Source organism: Protopterus annectens, chromosome 10.part0 (assembly GCF_019279795.1).
Source record: "Protopterus annectens isolate FY-2018-M chromosome 10.part0, PAN1.0, whole genome shotgun sequence".
Taxonomy (NCBI): domain Eukaryota; kingdom Metazoa; phylum Chordata; order Ceratodontiformes; family Protopteridae; genus Protopterus; species Protopterus annectens.
The window spans coordinates 1,407,875,983-1,407,896,976 of NC_056744.1; the positions used below are offsets into that span (position 1 = coordinate 1,407,875,983).

Below are 20,994 nucleotides of genomic sequence, written 5' to 3' on the forward strand. Positions count from 1 at the left end.
CCCCTCCTGAGGATATTTCTTTTGGGGAAGTTCTGCATACCATGAGGGAACATTTCAAGTGGCAAGGCCAGGAATATTCTGATTCCAGAAAGCGCCTTTGAACCTTCCTTAAAAAGCCCCAGCACAGGCCCTTAGCTATTCCTCCTGTGCTTGATGTTTTGGATGATTTATATTCTGACTCTAGTGTTACCCGTGATTCTCTCCCTCCTGCTCCAGCCAAGCCAGACAGGTATTACAGGGTCCCAGAAACACATTCCCATTTATTCAGGGCCCATACTGCTGATTTGGAAACTATTTCTCAGGGACCTAAAGGTGTTTCAGCTTCCACCTCTAAAAATCCTTTGCCCTCCAACAGGGAAGCTAGGTCATTAGAGAGATGGGGGAAAAAGGTCTACACCTCCACTACTTTATCTATGAGAGCTTTGAATTGCCTTTTTCATATGTTACAATATCAGGATTTCCTGTTAGAAGATTTACAGAAAACATTGGCCTCTCCTGATCCTTTAGACAGGAAGTCTTTGCAGGAAGCTGTACATAACTCTCAGCAAGTAAGCAATCACTTCCTGCAGTGTGGATATGATGCATTGGAAGCTTCATGTAGGGCAGCTATGACAGGGGCAGTCATTCGTAGACATGCATGGTTAAAAGATCAACCTCTACCAGATCATGTAAAGGCAAAACTTCTGGATGCACCTTTGGAAAAGAACAAGCTTTTTGGTGCTAATGCTAAGGATGTGTTAAAGTCCATCGAGGAAAAAGCAAAATCAGTTCAGACAGTGAAAGATTTCCTCCAGGTTCAACCCCCATATTCAGTAGGAATTGGCCTTCAAAAAACTGGTCCTTTCCTAATCCTGAAAAATTTCAAAGGGGTAAAAACAGACGTGGCCGAGGAAGAGGATAATACAGAGGTCCTTACAGGGGACGACAATGGCAGCCAGCAAACCAAAGAAGTGACACAGGGGTTTCACCTGCCCCACAGCCACAATCTCAATGACTTTCCTCTACTTCCACCTACCAAGGAACAAATAGAAGCTCCCTTGGGCGGGAAATTATCTCTGTTTGCAGATTGACAAAGGACAAATGGATTTTGGACATTATAGACCGAGGTTACAGGTTCCATTTTCATACCTTACCAAGAAAACAAGGCATGCCAAACCTACCACAAAACCAGAGGGCAGAGGCTATCAAGCAAATCTCTCTGCTGGCTCGGATGAAAGCAATAGAAAGAGTTCCACAACAAGAACAAGGCCAGGGGTTTTACTCAAGACTGTTCCTTGTTCCAAGAAAAGAATCTCAATGGAGACCAATACTGGATTTGTCCGCATTAAACACCTTTCTCATAGTACCAAAGTTCAAAATGCTGACTCTACAGCAACTCCTTCCCATGCTGGGCAAGGGGTCTTGGCTGATTACTCTGGACCTCAAGGAGGCCTGCCTGCATGTCCCTATCAGACACAGCTGCAGAAGATACCTCAGATTTCTTGCAGGGCCAGAGCATTATCAATTCTCAGCATTGCCATTTGGCTTATCTACTGCGCCCAGAGTATTCACAAAATGCCTGGCTTCAGTAATTGCTCATTGCAGGCTCCAGGGGATCCAAATTTACCCGTACCTGGACGACTGCCTCATACAAGCGGATGACAAATTGATGTTGACAAAAAACTTGGACTATGTCATACGATTACTTCAAGCTCTGGGATACACAGTCAACTTCCAAAAGTCAAGACTTCAGCCATCCCAGCAAATAATCTTCTTAGGAGCCAAATTAGACACAGCCTCTCAAATGGCCTACCTAACAGAAGACAAGCAAGAGAAGTTAACTCATTATTTCAAAGGTTTGGCAAAACTTACCCAGATGACTGCAAGGAGATTCCTACAGGCCCTGGGTTACATGGCATCCTGCATTCTCCTGGTTCCATTAGCAAGACTACACATGAGAAAGCTTCAATGGTACCTAAAAGCCTATGGTCTCAGCACAGCAACAACTTAGAGACAACCATACCGCTCATTCCATGCCTACAAAAGGAATTCCTATGGTGGGCCTCGGTAAGCCAGGCAAACACAGGTATGTCATTCAAAAAACCACAGATAACACAGACCATGACCACAGACGCCTCAGACCTTGGATGGGGGGCGCACATGGAAGGCAGGTGTATACAAGGACAATGGTCTCCAAAGGAAACACATCTGCATATAAACCAAAAGGAAATGCTGGCAGTAATGCATGCCATCGAGGCCTTTCAACACCAACTGCAGCAAGGCCATTTACTGATACGGACAGACAACATCACTGTGATGTGGTATATAAACAAGCAAGGGGGCACCCATTCTTACCCCCTTTGCAGACTGACAATGCATCTTTGGGAAAAATCGCTGAGCCTAAACATTCAGTTACAATCCCAGTTTGTTCCAGGCAAAGACAATGTGCTGGCGGACAGCCTAAGCAGGAATTTCACAGATTCACACGAGTGGAGGTTACATCCGAAGATCTTCACACAGCTCACTTCGACATGGGGCAGGCCAGAAGTAGACCTATTTGCCTCTCACCTCAACCATCATCTACAAAAATTCTGCTCAAGGACATACCATCCACAAGCTTGGAAAATAGATGCTCTCTCATTCAACTGGAACTTCCTAAAAATCTATGCATTCCCACCTCTGCCACTGATGACCTCAGTATTACTAAAGATCAAAGCAGAAAGACCCAAGGGGATCCTAATAGCTCCGGACTGGCCAAGACAACATTGGTATCCACTACTACGGAGCATATGTCACACCAAGAAGTGGGCCCTTCCCCAATGGCCTCCACTTTTGACTCAACACAACTTCAAAACAGTGCATCCAAACCTTCAGACACTGCAGCTAACAGCCTGGGAGATCCCATGAATAACCTCAACCTATCTCTCTCCAAGGAAGTTCAGCGGATACTAACATAGGCTCGAAGACCATCCACCAGAAAGGTTTACTTAGCAAAATGGAAGAGATTCAGCATTTGGAATACCAGCAAGGGACATGATGCATCATTATTGAACATCCCACTCATCCTGGAATATTTGGCAGATATGCTAAAGAATGGACTCTCATATTCTTCCATAAAGATACATGCATCAGCTATTTCAGCTAGATATAACACTAATCCGCCTGTCTTTTCACATCCTTTGCTAAGGCAATTCCTCAGGGGAATCAAGAACATTAAGCCACCAAGAAAGGCTCCAGTGCCAGCCTGGGACCTCAATTTTGTCCTAGAAAAACTGACTCTACCTCCATTTGAGCCAGCAGCTTCAGTTGACTTGCAATTTCTCTCATGGAAGACAGCTTTCCTGTTGGCAATTACCTCAGCAAGAAGGGTCTCGGAACTACAGGCCCTAATGGCAATACCACCGTTCATAATTTTCCACAGAGACAGGGTTTCATTAAGGACCAACCCTACATTTATGCCAAAGGTGGTATCTAGGGTTTCTTTAAATCAAGCTATTTATCTGCCTGTTTTCTTCCCCAATCCTGAGAATAAGGGGGAAAGACTGTTACATACCTTGGACATTCACAGACAACTTCGATACTACCTGGACAGAACCAAGACTAGTAGGAAGTCTAAACAACTTTTTGTAGCTTACGCCCCTGCAGTCCAAGGAAAAGCAATTGCAAAACAGACTATTTCAAAATGGATTGGACATTGCATCAGATTCTGTTATTCCTTTCATGGAAAGACTGTTCCAGCCAATGTCAGACCACATTCCACCAGAGCTAGAAGCTGCTACATGGAGCTCCGTGCATACATTCTCCAAACACTACAATCTCCCTCTATACTCCAGATCCAGAGCAGGCTTTGCTTCGGCAGTCCTGCAGGGTTTGATTGCCACACCATCTTTTTCCTAGAGCATTCCTCCTCCCCCAGCTAAGCTATGGTATTCTACCCATATGTTATGACTGCAGTTGCATTCTTGAAGGACATAGTACAGTTTTGTACCTATCATAAATGTAGATGTCCGATAGATATGCAACTGCAGTCGGATTTTCCCTCCCTCCATACCCCTCTATGCCTAGGGTCCACTCCTATCCCTGTTTTTCTTAGCTGGGGATATCTGTTATGGTGTGTCTGTTTATTGCTCATTTATTTGTCTGGAATCCTGTTTTTGTCTTCCAATTTGATTACAGCCTTCCTTGGAGGGCACCTGGCATCTGGGGCAAGAAACACTGAAGAAAATGGCGTCGGCTGATGCTTATGTACTCCAGCCGCTCTGACGTCGGAGAGAAATGCGACATCAGCCGACGTCGGACCCAGACTTTGGAATCCGGCCGACCAAGGGCTGCCTGAGGCAGGACAACCCATATGTTATGACTGCAGTTGCATATCTATCGGACATCTACATTTATGGTAGGTACAAAACTGTACTTTGTGGCTGCTGAGTTAGAATGTGAGGAAAATCTTATTCGGACTATTGAGGCCTTCCTAACACAGTTTTGTACTTCTATTATTATTATTATTCTTGTTATTCTTACTAATTTACTATAAGATACAGACGAGGTATCCATTTCTTTGTTGCTGTATATCATGTAGCACTGTTTCTTTCTATTAAACAGTTAAAATTATATGTGACAAATAACTGCAGGTTATATTACTCTGTTAGAATTAATGTATCAATTCCTTAGTATGAGAATTTTTGTTAGTATTTCCCTTGACTTTTCTTCTTAAATTAAACATGTTATATTTTGAGTTATGTTCTGTGTTATAATACCAATAATCTTATTTTAGGGTGTATTACTGTCCATTCTTGCTCCCTTTCTAAATCAGTTCCTGTTATTGTTTGTTATTGGTTCCTAGCTACTTAATAGGCTATTGATCCATGAAGATCTTTAGAAGCTTAAAATGAGGGGATACACTGTGCATATCACTTGCTAAGGTTGTTAAACAGCTGTGCAAAAGTGCGTGTTGGGGGGAGGGGTGATGTGGCCATGGCTAAAATATGTAAGTGGGGGAAAAGCTGTGTGATCACTAGGATCAACACACAGTATGCCCTAGCTGGGTGCATGAATTCTATTGTTCTGCAACTTCTCTGCCATGGACTGTTTCAATCCCAGACATTGCAAGACAACACGGTGGACACTGTCAATGGTCATATCTTAGTGGTTTGAACCCAGCATTGGAAGATGTGATCCCTATCTCCCCACAAATTCGTAGAGTACATAGCTGCTGAGTTCACCTGCCATGGCTCTACTCCCTGTCATACTGTTACAGTCACCTGTCACTCTTTCCTCCACCAGTGCAAGTGATGATGGCTGTGCCCTGCCTATGCCCTAATCAGTATGGATTATGTCTGACTTACAGCATACCTAGTCTATGCACTGCCTTACACTATGTGTGATAACAAATGCATCATTGTATTCTGTGTTGTATGCGTCACGACCCATAGTTCATAGGAAGTTACTAGGCTAACGGCCCTAGAGCCCTTATAAGCCTAGCCATATTTATCCCAGGTTTCCCTAAGTTTTGTTGGTTAGGTGAGTGAAGTTTGCAGAGGTAAGGGTCTATGGTAGTTAATAACAACTTACTCTGTCCAGGAGGGACATGGGTGCCACCACAGGAGTGAATTGTCACCTGTCCATTGATCTAGGCTGCATTTGAAGAGGGTCTGGGAGGGGCTGTGTTTCACGTGAATCGGGGGTTGTGTTTCACGTGAACTGGAAGCTTGTTCCAGAGAAGTGGCAGTCTCTAGGAGATGTAGCTATCTCTCTAGCTTGACCTGTTCATGTCACAGGCTAGGTTAAGGTCCTTAGAGTGAGTGACCCTCGTGCAGTTTGACTTACAAATGTGTAGCATTTCCATCAGGGCTGGGTCAGAGACTGCCTTGTAAACCATACACAGGTCACCCCTTAGCAACCTATAAGAGACAGAATACAGTGACAAGGATTTCAATCTTTCCATGTAAGACTTGTTTTGTGTACCGTGTAATTTCTTGGTGAGAAACCTCTGTGGTCGCTCCAGGTGTTGCATGTGTCTGGTGAGGTACATGCAAAAAAGAGCATTCTACTTAATTATTGGTCTGATGAGGACTGAGTATGATGAAATTATAACATTCTTAGATGTAGATGTGATGCCTTTACTTATGAGATGTGCCACATAGAAGGACTTCCTTACTACTGTGTATATGTGGTGGTCAAAGTTCAGCTTGCTATCAACCTGAGTAACTAGATTACATCCCACTGGGTCTGCACTTAGGGGGTACTGTCTATAATGTAATTAGCAGGGATGTCAGCTTTCCTAAAGGGAATAATAATACATTTTTTGCATTTAGCTTTAATCTGTGGCTTTGGCACCAATCATTTGTCTGCTTTAACCCTGTCTGCAGTATATTAACATAGTTTGGGGACTCAATAATTGCTCCCAATTTGCAATCGTTAGTGAACTTAGTCAACCACAGGCAGTCCATGTTTGCCTGGACTTCTGAGAAATAAATTCTGAACAGTAAGGGCCCAACACGGAACCCTGTGGTACGCCACTGGTTACTGGTCTTTTGCTAGAGGTAAAGTCAACCACTTTGACAGTATGTGTCATGTCGGTGAGCCATTTGGCTGACCATATGAAAATGTAGGGGTTAGCTCCCAACTGGGAGAGTTTCTCTATAATACCTGAGTGGGGGATTGTGTCAAATGCCTTGGCTAGGTCAAGATAGGTGTTATGCACTGTCTTTCCCTCGTCCAGGGCCTTGGTGACTTTCTCAAAGAAGTCAACGATGTTTAACAGGCATGATCTACCCTTAGCAAATGCAAACTGGGTTGTGTCCAAAATTTGGAGATTACCTATGTCTTTGTTAATAAGGTCCATAATTCTTTCCATGACCTTGCAGATGAGGCTAGTCAAGCTTATGGGCCTATAATTCCCAGGGTTGGTTGATGGTTCTCCTTTATGTAGACGGATTACTGTTGCTGTCCTCTATTTCTCCAGAACATAGCCAGTTTGCAGGCTGTATTTAAAGAGATATCCAAGTGGGTCTGCTAGATCATGTTTTAAGTTGTTTAAGACGTAGCCTGTGATGTTGTGTGGTCTCATTGATGCCGTGTTTTTGGCCTTGGAGAGCACTGCGATGACCTGCTCTTTTGAGATAACAGGCTGAGGAATGGTGGCAGGTTTACTTTGGGGGATGACTGGTTGGGACGGGGGGGGGGTGAAGTTTGCTCCAAATCTGTCAGGTAGCAAGTTGGGTATCCTTAGCTAGGGAGGTGATGTTTGCTTTGTAATTAGCTTCGGAGAACTTGACAAGATATGTAATTTGGTTGTTTAAGCTAGATAGGGATTTCTTCTCTGCTGAGCCAGTTCCTTCTTGTTCTTGGGCATTAGTTTATTTCTCTTGTTGTATAGTCTGTTTATACTAGGGGTCTACCAGGGTGGTTTGTTTTCTTGGCAAGACCTGGTTTAATCCAGTCAGGTACAGCTGACTCTATACAACTGCTTAAGTGGTTATACAGGGCATTGGTGTACACCTCTGTGTAGGAGTCCATGTTATCTGCATTTGAGGGGGCTTTGAAATTTCTTATGCCACCACTTAGTAGGAAGTAGTTGGATTTTTGAGCTTGATACTGTATCTGGTCTTATAATTACATTGATGAGACTGTTTTATGGTCCAGTCTTACCAGGGAGGACATCAAATGGGGGGGGGGGGGTGCAGTGCTGTCCATGTTAGCGAGTAGTATGTCCAGTGCATTTAAGCCTCTTGTGGGTGTGTTGACTAGCTGTTCCAGAGCATTTGCATTAACAAAGTCCAAGAACCTCTGAGCCAGCATGATTGTGGTCGTATATGTTTCCCAAGTAGTGGTAGGATAATTAAAATCACCCATGAGTAAGGTGTTGGGCTGTATGGCAAGTGACTCCAGGTATGCTTTTCCTATTTCATGATGGGGGACCTATAGCTAGCTGTGATGTGGTAGAGGGTTTTGCCTGTAGTTAATTGGACATGGAGTAGTTCAAAAGAGTCATACAGTTTGACCAGTAGCGAGGTGTACTTATCCTTAATGAAGATGGATGCATCTCCTCCTTTGGTTCTTTCACACTCACTTTATGGTATGAATGTATGGAAGGCATTATAGCCCTGTATGGCCGGGGTGATTTCTGCACCTTTGAACCATATCTCAGTGACTGCACAGATGTCAGCATATTCCAAAGTGAAGAGTGCTTCCAGGGAGTACAGTTTCTTGTTTAGACTCCTAGCATTAAGCAGCAGTAACCTTTTTTTTCTGGAGAGGATTTTGTTATGTTGGGCTGTTGGTTATTTTTACACTGCCTAAAAAAGGCACAATAGGGATGGCTAATGCCTTTGCCAGTATCTGAATGCTTAGAGGAGACAGGTGCAGACCATCTCCGGCAAAGCAGAGTGGCTTGTTGACCATGTCTTCCCAGGCTGACAGATATAAGATCCCATGGACTGACACCAGAAGCTAAACCAGTTGTTAAAGTCGATCATTTTCTGTTTGTATTGTGGCATCATCCTTCAAGAAGGTAAAATGCTGGTTATGGCTATGCTTACGCCTCCCTGTGACACATAATCTGAAAGCTCAGTAATAGCTCTTTTCATGTAGTCCAGTGAGGTACGTCATTCAGACCAACATGGACTATGACAAAGTTGTGGGCCAGGTATTGTTTATTTGCTATGCCTGCACTGCACTTCCCTGTGCCTCATCTAAGGACCTTTTGCTTTGCGTTCCTCTCCTTACTTAGTATTTCACTCACTGCTCCCTCTGTTGTACAAGACCTTGTTGTTCAGCATGGCACACACAAAAAAAAATCTTACTGGAGTAAAGACCAGGAGACATACATCTAAAAATTAAGATAAATTGTTTGTCCATTACTGCTCTGGTGTGGATCATGCATGGGGAATGCACTATTGTTTTGTAATGCTGTTTAAGTTGGAATAAATTATTCAACACTGGAAAAAATATTGCTTAAGCTATATGTATAGTGTTGCAGTGCACCTTCTAAGGTGTCTAGACATCAAATGCATCCCTTCCATAAGCTTAACACACTTGCTGCACCATATTTCAAGTATCTTCATGGGCTGCATTATAGGCCATTTCCTGCATAATTTGTAGGTTGTGATGTAGTCATCAGCCAAGACTTTAGGACATATCAGTCATCACCTATAGCATACAAAAAGCAACATCTTATATGTAGGCTGCTCCCTCCTTCTATGGTCCATGTGTACAGCACTGTCTATAAAGCATGTGTGTAAATCTTTCGACCAGAAAACTCTGAGGAATGTTCTGTCAGAGGATCCATTGATGTAGGTCAGATAAGTCCCAGATGTTTATACCATTACAACTGATTGGGTGGTAAATAACGCAATGATCATTACAAATCATCTGGTAGTTCAAGCAATGGAAGCCGTTTGTTAATGTATTTTAGGCCTAGTGGAAAAGGAGGAGCTTTGATGATAATATGTGTGCAGTCTGTGGCTCTAAGCACCTCTAAGAAATCTGATATCTTGTAAAAAGCATTGGATGATGCTGGTTCTGTCCTATGCAGTCCTGAAGAAACAGATATGCTCTTCCATATGCTGTAGCACAATGATATGGAGCTTATTTAGGATGTGTGTGGCTGGCAGGCAAATGCAATATTCCGAATGTGTACCCTTTGGTCACTGAATGGTTCCTCTGGCTAAGAAAATTAAAATGTGCCCATACCTTGGTATCCACAGCAATTGGCATACCATGCATCTCTCTAAATTCTGCTTGTGGGCACCAAAGTTTGACTGGGTCCCTTACACTCTCTATATCCAAATGGAAAAAGTACACACTCTGCTAATCTGTGAGTTGCTGTTATTTAGGTGCTTTCTTTACTTTCCTGGGTACTGGCTCAGGTGGTAACTGCTAACACACGCTGATGTGCTACTGCTGCTTCTCCTAGCATTGATTCTGTCATGTATATTGAAAAATCTCAGTTTTCACATTGGCTATGCCCCATGGCATAACACATGTATTTTATGCATGTCTGAATCATTCCACAATTTTGGGTGTAATCATTTGTTTAATCCATGTAACTCATTTACATGAAGTTCTTCATTTCCATGTTGTTATACACTTGTTAGCAGGCACTTTATAATGTGCTGTTTTGATCCTTACACAGTACAGCTGTGCTGTATGTGTCTTAGAATCACCCAAACTACAAGCATTGCTGTTGCCTGCACTAATTTGCAGTAATAAATGCAGTACATGTCTATGAATCTTAGTCCGACTGTTACATTGCATATTTTTACACTGAAATTGTACCAAACCTCTTTGGGTCAACACTCTCATACCTCAGTCTCTTCTGGAGAGGGAATTATCAATCTGCATCAAAAACGTTTTTGACTTTTGAGAAATATGGTGCTAACAAAGTTACACTTTTTGGGAGAGGTTACAACATGATTTGCTACTGTAAACAGTTTAGTGTCTGTGCCATTGTTAGCCTGAAGTACATGTTGAATTTTAGAGAGAAGGAAGAGTATGAACAGACAACAGTTGAATTGGAAGTGTACAACTTTTTTAATACCTTTATAGATTCATAGGTAAGCATTAGGCAATCAGTGTATAGTCAATTACAAGACTAGCCAAGAACCTCAATTCAACAATTCCATCCAGCCTCAAGAAGGGCAATATAAGATACACCAGGGGGAGTTTGAGCCTGCCTATCCAATTATTTAGGTTTACCTTGAAAGTGGCAAGGCTGCTTGACATGTAGTGGCAATTTGTTCCAGATGTAACCGGTACATTGGGATATGAAGTTATACTGCCAGCCTGTCTAATTTATCTGTTAATAAATATTTAGTTCCTTATATGGAGATTTGTTGTACCATTTGTTCTGTGAAGGAATAGGAGGTCAAAGAGGTCTTGGATCTTACATTGATTGAAAGGCTAGACAAAGATCTCTACTGAGGAGTCTGTGAAAAACTGAGTATAGAGAGAGGGCTGCTAGTCTGTGCTGATTAAGGCCACTGATATTTTTAGTTATGAATCTCTGAAGTCTCTCAAGTTGAGTGATGTGTTTAGAAAACTATATGTCTAAAGGTGCATTATACTCAGTAATGGGTCTGATAAGATAATCGTAAAAGGGATTTAAGACTACTTTGGTTTTAATGGAGATAACTAATGAAATTAGATGCTGCTATAAATCCAAAGGTTCACTCGTCAAGAACAAACTAAATAAATATAAAAATCATACACGAGTGAAAACCACCACGAAAAAATATTGCTGTGTAAAAGTCCAATTCATTTATTAAAACAAAAATGAAAAAGAGAAACAGATGAGCGCTTTATTACTTCTGAATGTGAGTTCTTATATAAAAGTGGCTTTCAAAATGTAGATGTTAAGATCTGAAGAAGCGTACTAGCACAGAACACCAAATTCTTTCCCAGGGAAAGAATTTGGTGGACCGTTTCTGTGGCTTTGTGATTATCAGGACTGTGGTGGGAAGTTACGGGTCGGGTTCAGGTAAGTGTGCGATTGTGTGGACGTTAGGGTTAGGGCACAGGTTAGGTGAGTTAGGGTTAGGGCACGGATGAGATGGGTGTGCGATAGTGACAGACTTTAGGGTTAGGGCAGGATAGGTGAGTTAGTCTTAGGGCGCGGGTCAGGTGAGTGTGCGATAGTGATGGACCTTAGGGTTAGGGTTTGGGTTAAGGTAAGTGGATAGATAGTGTATGTACAGTTTAGTGTAGCGTTTAGATGTAGGATTTTAAGTGTTTGTGTGTGGATTGCTGTTTTTTTGGTGTGCTTGTGTTGTGTGTGTGTTTCTTGGAACACTAAGACTTTGATGTTTTTGTACTTCATGGTTAGAAGTTCAAACATATGGTGGTCGAACTTCAGCCATTTTGCTGAACTGATATAGACCCATGTGTATATATATATATATATATATATATATATATATATATATCGGGTCTATATTAGAACATCGAACGTTCAAAATTACGAGTGTTTTAATATCGAACCCTATGAATCGGAAATTTAAAACATCAAACATACAGAACAGAAAATTTTTTCCTAGGGAAAAAATTCACTGTTCCAAAACACATACACACAACACAAGCAAACCAAACAAACAGCAATCCACATGCATAACCTAAACTCTTACATCTAACCCTACACTAAACTATAAACACACCACTAACTATCCACTTACCTTAACCCAAACCCTAACCCTAAGGTCCGTCACTATCGCACAGTCACCTCACCCGCGCCCTAACCCTAACTCACCTACCCCACCCTAACCCTCACGTCCACGCAGTCGCGCACTTACCTGACCTGTGCCCTAACCCTAACTCACCTAACCCACCCTAACCCTCACTTCCACACAATCGCACACATACCTGAACCCGACCCGTAACTTTCCACCACAGCGCTGAAAATACCGAAGCAACATAAATGGACAGCCAAATTCTTTCCCTAGGAAAAAATTCGGTTTTCTGTTTCTTTTATATTTTCAGCGTTCACTGAAAACGGGTCGATATTAGAACACTCGAAATTTTGAACATTCCGTGTTCTAATATAGACCCTTATTTATCTATATCTCTGTATATCTATATATATATATATATATATATATATATATATATATATATATATATATATATATAGGGTCCCTATTATATCATCGAAGACGCAAAATCTTGAATGCGTCTTCATCGAACTGAAAACAACGAATATTTAAAAGAGCAAAAGGGCATATAAACCATTTCTTTCCCTGTGAAAGAAATTGCTTGGCCCAATATAAAAAAAAAAAAAAACAACACTACAAACAAAAGTGGGCAGCTGTGCCCCCCACACACCCCCAACTAAATATATTAACTCCGACATTGCACTATAGTGGGGAAAACGGCAAAGTAACGGACGTGGCCAAGCAATTTCTTGCCTAGGGAAAGAAATCACTTATATGCCCTTTCGCTGTTTTAGATTTTCGTTGTTTTCAGTTCGATGAAGACGCATTCGACATTTTGCATCTTCGATGATATAATAGGGAACTATATATATTTTATATATATATATATATATATATATATATATATATATGTGTGTGTGTGTGTGTGTGTGTGTATATATATATATATATATATATATATATATATTTAGATTTACAAGCCTGTCAGTAATACTGCATTAAGCAGTTTCTTCTTGTTATATACTTTATTTATATTTTATTTATATGGGTATCCCTCCATAGGGGGTTGTTTTTAAATTTCTCATATTTGATGTGGATAGTGACTGCTTTATCAGTACAACAATTTAAGTGCATTTGCAATGGAACATAAAAGTACATTAATATAACCTAACCATATAGCCATTATAATCATATAATTATATTTCATAATAGTGGGCTTTATTTTTATTTTGTTTATAGGTGTCAAGAATGGGAATACCTCATGAAAACAAAAATGGCATCTGTGTGCAGCTTGTCACTTGTTCTCCCGATGGGTAATGTTTTATGGTTTATTGAAAATTATTGGTAACTCTGATGTAGCTTTTAACTGAATGTGTCATTATATTCATTGCTTAAAATGATGCCCTTATGAATCCATAGAGATTTGTCAGTTATGTCAGGCAGAGGAGACATCTAGCAGTAATTACTCAGGGAGAAGGAGAAAGAGAGAGAGAGAGAAAGAAAAAAGACTGTGTTTTTTATTGTAATAATGTATACGTATATCGTATCATAGTAGACTCAGTCATTTACTTGTTGTTTGTCTTTTTGGCTTTTGCCGGTTAGGGGTCGCCACAGCGGAACTCCGGTGCGCTAATGATTGGCAGTAGATTTTTATGGTGCCGAGTTGCCAGCCCGACGCCCAACCTTCAGTGAAGGCACACCCATTCATGCATGTCTTTCGAACGCCACTCGACCGTGGGGAGGACATGCAGACTCCACACAGAAGGCACTCCAGCTGAGAATCGAACAAGAGAACCTCTTGCTGTGAGGCAACAATGCTACCGCTGCACCACAGCGGCTTCAGACTTAGTCATTTACTACTTAGAAAAATGCTGACTCTCCAGTGGGGATTGCTTATTTCTCCAGGCCGATTTTTTTTCTAAGACTCAGTCATTTACTACTTAGAAGAAAAATGGGCCTGGTGAATAAGCAATCCCCACTGGAGAGTCAGCATTTCAAAGGAGGGAAATGAATGTACAGGGAGAGCCCAGTAAAACAAAAAGCACATATACCAGCATGAAATCTTTGCACTGAGATTGTAATCCTTTACTGGAGCTACCATTTCCTTTTCCCTTACTAACCACATCTCTCAAAAAAACACTGCTAGCAAGTAGGGAAAATAAAATTATCATCAGCCCCCATTGCCATCTCTCTCGATTCAATGCCACACTCCTGCCTTCTTTGACACTTATGACTGACTGTTGCAGATCTGTCACACAATCCATTCAACTCTTTGCTGGACATCCTAGTTTCCTCTTACCTTCTTCCTGTCTGTCCCAAATCTTCTTCACCAGATTGTCTTCTGTTTTTCTGCACATGTCTCAACCACTATAATCTGGTCTCATTAATCATTTCTGCAGTTGGAGCTACTTCGGCTTCTGCTATGTCCTTATTTCTTCATCTGTCCCACATTGTGCATCATACCACCTTTCTGAGGCACTTCATTTCCATCACCTCTAGCTTCCTCATCTGCTCTGCCTTTACTTCCCAGGTTTGTATACAATACAGTAGTACTGGTCTTACCACTGTCTTGTAGACCTTACTTTTCAGCTTCCTTGGCATTCTTCTGTCGTACACTACAGTGGAGACTCTTATTCAAGCTGTGACCTCTTCATTTAGACTTCCCTTTTTGCCAACCACCCCTCCTAGACACCTGAAGCTATTAACATGTTCCACTATATTTCCTTGTATCTCAATTCTCTGCTTCTTCTGATTTGCCCAATTTCCTGCCATTACCATGTCTTAGCTGTGCTTCATCACATGTGCCTTCAATTTTGCATTCCATTTCCCTACCCTTTGCTGAAGTTCTTGCTCATAGTCTGTTATGCCACATCATCTGCTTACAGCAATTTTGTTGATCTATCCCCACCAACCTGTTTGCTAATGTAGTCCATCACCAGTATGAACAGCAGCAGGCTCAGAGCTGAACTCTGATGCCCTCCCACTCCCACTGGGAACCCCTCTGTGAGACCGAACACTGTTCATACTTGAGCCATTGGTTCCTTGTACATAGCATGCACTAATTCTGCAAGTATTTCTAGGACTTCAAACCACAGCAGTACTGCCCAAATCAACTTTCTTGAGACCTTGTCATATGTTTTCTCCAAGTCTAAGAATGCCCAGTTGGACTCTTTTCTCATCTCTAGCTTCTTCTGAACTAACTGTCTCACTGCAAACACTGGGTCAGTTATGCTGCATCCTGATCTGAATCCTAACTGCTCATCTCCCATCTTACATTCTACTACTGTGTGTATCCGTTTATCACTCATCCTCTCCAGAACGTTCATGCAATGTGACAGGAGTTTGATGCCTCTGTACTGCTCACAGTTGTGGATATCCTCTTTGTTCTTGTACACTGGCACAAGTATGCTTATTCTCCAGTCATCCGGGATATGCCTTTCCCTCCTTAAGAGCCATTTCTCCCCTATCTCAAACAGCATCTTTATGATATGTGCTGTGACCTCATCTGAGCCTGCTGATTTCCCTGACTTCATTTTACTTAGTGCTATTCTTACTTCTTTTAGAGTGGGCTTCTCTTCTCCCATTGTAAGTTGTGTCTGGGGCAATCATTCAGAAACTGCTGGAAGTACTCCTTCCCCCTACCTGTAATGTCCTGTGCACTGGTGAGCAGGTTGTTGCAAGCATTCCTTATGAAGGATGTCTGACTATGTTCTTTATCTTTCTGTCTTTGCCTTGCAACCTGATATAGTTTCTTTGTGCCACTTAGTGAGTCACTTTCCAGAAGCTGGTAGAGTGTCCCTGATGCCCTGTTGTTTTCTATTGCAACTGCTTTTGTAGCTTCTTTGCTAGCCAACTAGTATTCCTCCATCGCCTGATTATTCTTTTCTATCGCCCCTTTTTCCTGCACTCTTTCTTTCTTTTGATGACTTCCTGGACTTCTGAATTCCACAACCAGCTTTCCTTATGTACATTATTTCCACACCCGGATCGGCCACATGTCAGTTCTGCAGTTCTCACACATGCTGTTTTGAGGCGCTGCCATTCTTCTTCAACTCCACCTATTTCCTTCTCTTCTTGGGATGCTAGAGCTCTGAGTAATTCCTTGAACTGGTGTACTTTCTCTCCAGTCAACGTCCAGGTCTTCAGTTTGGTCTCTGTTGACCTTAGAGCCTTCTATGACCATTGCTTGCAGCTGATTGTAGCAGCCAGGGGTTTATGCTGTGGCCCAACTGTTTCAGCAAGTATGACTTTGCAATCATTGATTCTGTCCCATTTCCCTTTCCATACTAGGAGGAAGTCTAACTGAGTTGCATGTTGGCAACTCTTGTATGTGATCTTGTGACTGTCTCTCTTTCTGAACCATGTAATGGCTACTGTCAAGGCATTTTCTAGACAGAAATCTGGAATGGCTTCTCCTTCTTTATTCATGTTGCCCCACCCATGGGGACCCAGGCAGTCCTCATATCCTGTTCTGTCTGTCTCGATATGTATATTCAAGCCACCCATTATCAACATCAATTTATGTTGTCCTGCTTTATCTAGTAGGTCTTGCATCTGCTGTCTGAATGCACTTTTTTCCTCACTGTTACAACCCTCCTGAGAGGCATAGGCTGAGATTATGAATACTGCCCTATCATTACACTGGAGTCTGATTGTAATGAGTCTGTCACTAATTCTAATGATATCCTTCACTGCCTTCTGAAGCCTGTCACTCACCACATTTCCCACACCATTTCTAGCCTGTTCTTCTTCTGAGTAGTAGACTCTGGATCCCAAGCCAAGTGACTTTGCTGCAGTCCTCTTCCATCTTGTATCTTGGAGGGCCATTTTCAAGAGAAATCTTTGCGAGTGGATGGGTAACAGAAAGTTCACTCTAGGGATCACTCCATTTGCCCTACTGGATAGGGGCACTGTGAAATAACATCGGGTGGCACGGTGCCTGGGCAGTTTTCTGGGGCTAGGCTTGTAAAGGCTGCAGGGCCATTGGCCTAGTACACACCTATGAACCTATAGGATGTCCAGCCTCCTCTGTATCATCATGTCATTCACTTTCAAGTTGTGTCCTGTCAGTGAACCAACATTAAGTGTAGCAATCCTCAGTTCAAATTCAGCAAGTTGATTGATTTTATGTCCAACTTTTGCGCAACAGAGCTATCCCAGGTAACCTAAGGTGGGCAACTAGACATCAGCCAGCTAGTAGCTTATTGACCCATGCCTCGAACCATTGGCATGGGTCCTTGTCTTAGGGCAGAGTAGGCAGGGTCCTCAACTCACTTATCACTGGTAATTTCCCATGCCCATTTCAGCGACATTAGTCAACATGACTGGATCACCTAGAGCCATATTTGGCACCAAGTGTCTAGCCCTGCCATGGTATGCAGTCTGTGATCTGTTTCTTTCCTATCTTGAGGATACTGAGCACCACAGTAGATGCGTAAAGTGGTTGGTCTGTACATCTCTTCCCCCTGTCTCCCTGTAGGGCACCATGTAGAGTCTGTGCTGCTGCCCAGAGCTCCATTCATTGGTGAGTATGAAATGGAAACCTTCAGCATGTTTTTCAAAAGTGGGAGGAGCCCCACAGAGACACAGGAGGAACATGCAAACACCAAACAGGCATTGGTCTGAGGTCAGGATCGAACCTTGTGCATGGAAGGCAAAGACCTTAACCATTATGCCATCTGGTCTTCTAGGGAAAATAAAATAAAAATAAATAAAAAATAACATAGCTAACAAGTAACTACAGCAGCATCAGCTACAGGATTCTGCCATTTATTTTCTCCTCACTAGATCCAGCTGTAAAAGGCTGTGATTAGTGAGCAGGGTAAAACAATTCTAAAGCAAGTAACTACAGCAGTAGTTGTACAGACGTGTGTGTGTGTTTATTAGTGTGTACATGTCTTGCAATACATTATGGTGGCTATTATTTATATATTAAATCATTTGTTTGATCACAGTCAGACATCTGAGCTGTCATGATTTGTCTATGTTTGTATGTGTTTATGGGGAGTTGTAGTGCTTTGCCATGTATATACCATACCTGATTAAAATAATGTAAAAATATTACTCATGTATTTCTTCACTTATTTAATCATAATAAAACATCTGAGATGTACTTAATAAAGTTGTTGTAATTGCTGGGCACATATTTGTGTATGTGTGTGCAAGCATGTGCGCACACGCATTTCCATGTATAAGTGAGAGTTTTTGTGTCTGTGTCTCTATATCTGAGTTTATGTATATGTGTTAGAGACACTCTCTCTCTACCTCATCTGTGTGTGAGGGAGCTGCATGTGTATGAACTTGGATCCTTATTTGTGTGTGTATGTACAGACATTACTGAATACTAACACTTACATAACTTATATTCTGGATTTAAAATACTTCCTCAGACAACAATTATATACTTCATACCAACTGTAAGAAGTTATTTTTATATTAAAAATGTATAAAAATGTGTTCTAATGATAAAACAGAAAAAGAATAATGTAACAAATAGCCCATTTTCTAAGTGGAGTAATGGTATCTCTAATGGGCATTGCAAGGAAGTAATGGACCTGTGGTGAAGGGCCTCACAGCACCCCTGGACAGTCCATTATTTCCTGGTAATCCCTTCCTGTCAGGCATTATCATTACAAGTTGTATTATTTGTCTGATATCTTTTCATTTGCATCTCTCATATTGTATTATTAGTGCATGAGGAAAAGCAAATGATTGAGTATCTTTAGTCATATATGTATCTGTTGCATGTTTTCAGTCCCCTTCCTGGGTCAAGTTGAATCTGGTAGAAAATTTTTTGCTGAGGACCCAAAGTAAGCAGACGTTTTTCTCATGTCAGTTTCTAGAAGCAAAGTCTAATTAAACAGCTGTTGCACTGTTCCGGGAAATTTACAGCTGACAGACCACTTCAAAGGAAATGCCTCCAGGAATACTGCAGTCCTTTTGAATCATTAAGTAGAATTATTTTATTGTATATAATATCAAACTTTCATGCAAAATTAATTTTAGTGTAACAGTTCATATAGTGGTGCCACAGAGGTCTGAAAAAGTTATTAATATCAGAACATGTGTAGACGCTTCAACAGCATTGTGATAGATTTAAAATACTAAAAACCTCTGCCTGACCACACTCTATTTCTGTCTGTCCCACGGGCATCCCTCAGTAGTGTGCACTTACTGCATGTCCCTTTCTAAAACTCCTGGCATAACTACATTATTTTCCTACTTCTCAGTGAACTGCAGCTCCCCATTGGTGCATAAATAATAAAAACAGAAAGGTAACATTCAAACCAAAATGATAGGCTGTCCTATTTCTGTAGTTGCTAACCTTCTCACTGATTGTTTTCTGTTTGGCTACTGCTGCTCCTCCCGGAAGGTGTAACACACTCTGTTCGACCTTCAGGCTCACTCCACTCCCCTACCCTGCCCCCAAATTTCACCCACCCCCACTACCTGTACTTTTATATATCCCCTGACTCCTCCCCCTAACACCTCTCCAATCACAACACACCTAAGCCAAACCCCACCCACCTGTAGATCTACATCACTCCAAACATCCACCCCTCCTACAATGCTGTACATAACATCTCTCTCTATAACCCTATTTGCCCTACTAATCTCGCTCTCTTCTCTTACCAATCTCACACTTTTTCCCAAACCTTATCATAACTCTCACACACACTCCACTACATCTTAACATTAACCTCACTTCCCATCCTACTCATCCATCTCACATGAACTCTTTACCTGTAATCCAGTCTATTTCTTCAAACCAAAACTGCTCCCAACCCAACCCCCCCGTACTCCCCTTTTAACTGTGGTACCAGAAAATCACTACTCTCACACAACCCAAGCTACCCTTGCCCAACACACTGCCTCACTCTTCTACTCCACCACATCTCTCTCTCAGTAGCTAGCAACCTCTACCCCAACCCTGGACCCATCTCTAACATCAATCTCACCAAACCTTCCACTCAACCCACAAACTCAAAGTCAATTCACCTTACAACACTTAATGCACAAATCCAAAAAAACAAAATCCCTAACATCCATGCCTGGCTCTCCCATAACCACCCTGACATTACCGCCATTTCTGAAACCTGGCTGAAAACCTATATAAAAGATAGCAAAATCCTACCACCAGGTTTCCAAATCATTTGCAATGGCAGAGCTCACAAAAAAGGAGGTGGAGTAGCAATAATCTACCCCACCTCCCATACCAATAAAATACCAACCTTTGCCAATGCTGAACTTATAATAGGTTTAGCAAAAATAAACAAAAATAAGTCCATATGTATCGCTGCCCTCTATATTCCCCCTGGTGATAATATCAAAACGCTTGAAAACATCCTATCCTGGTTGTCCTCTAATATAAAAAAATGAAACCTATATACTCGGTGATACCAACATCAACTGGAATACTATTAACTCTGAAGCCCCGTCCCACACAATCAACCTGTACTACTTCTCCCAATTAATACAATCTCCAACAAGACCAAATAAAGATGGTACCATCATTGACTGGATCCTAACAGCTCACCCAAACCTTATCACCAAAGCCGAAACATTACCAGATCCTCTCAGCGATCACCTAACAGTCTTCGCTGACCATCTCCCATCTCCACTCTCCACTGCATAAACACCACCACTACATCCAAACCCGCAACTTCTCCTCTTTCAACCCTCTAACTTTCTATTAATGCTTAAAGCATACTGATTGGTCCTGGATGCAGTCTAACCATCTGGCACTAAATGCAAATAAAACCAAACTAATGTTTTTTTCCCCTACCAAAACTCCATTGACAAATCCACATTCACCATACAGAGCCAAAACAACACCCTCCTTTAAATTGTTCCTAACACCAAGCTTCTT

At 41.7% G+C, this 20,994-nt stretch overlaps 1 protein-coding gene across 1 annotated transcript in view; it reads left to right on the plus strand.

The window, feature by feature from the left end:
• LOC122814288 (dynein axonemal intermediate chain 3-like) overlaps nucleotides 1-20,994 on the plus strand; it is a 948,661-nt gene that overhangs the window by 250,577 nt on the left and 677,090 nt on the right. The window contains exon 4 of the mRNA XM_044086878.1: nucleotides 13,365-13,438. Coding sequence (XP_043942813.1) covers nucleotides 13,365-13,438 — 74 coding nt within the window. The remainder of the gene's footprint in view (nucleotides 1-13,364; nucleotides 13,439-20,994) is intronic.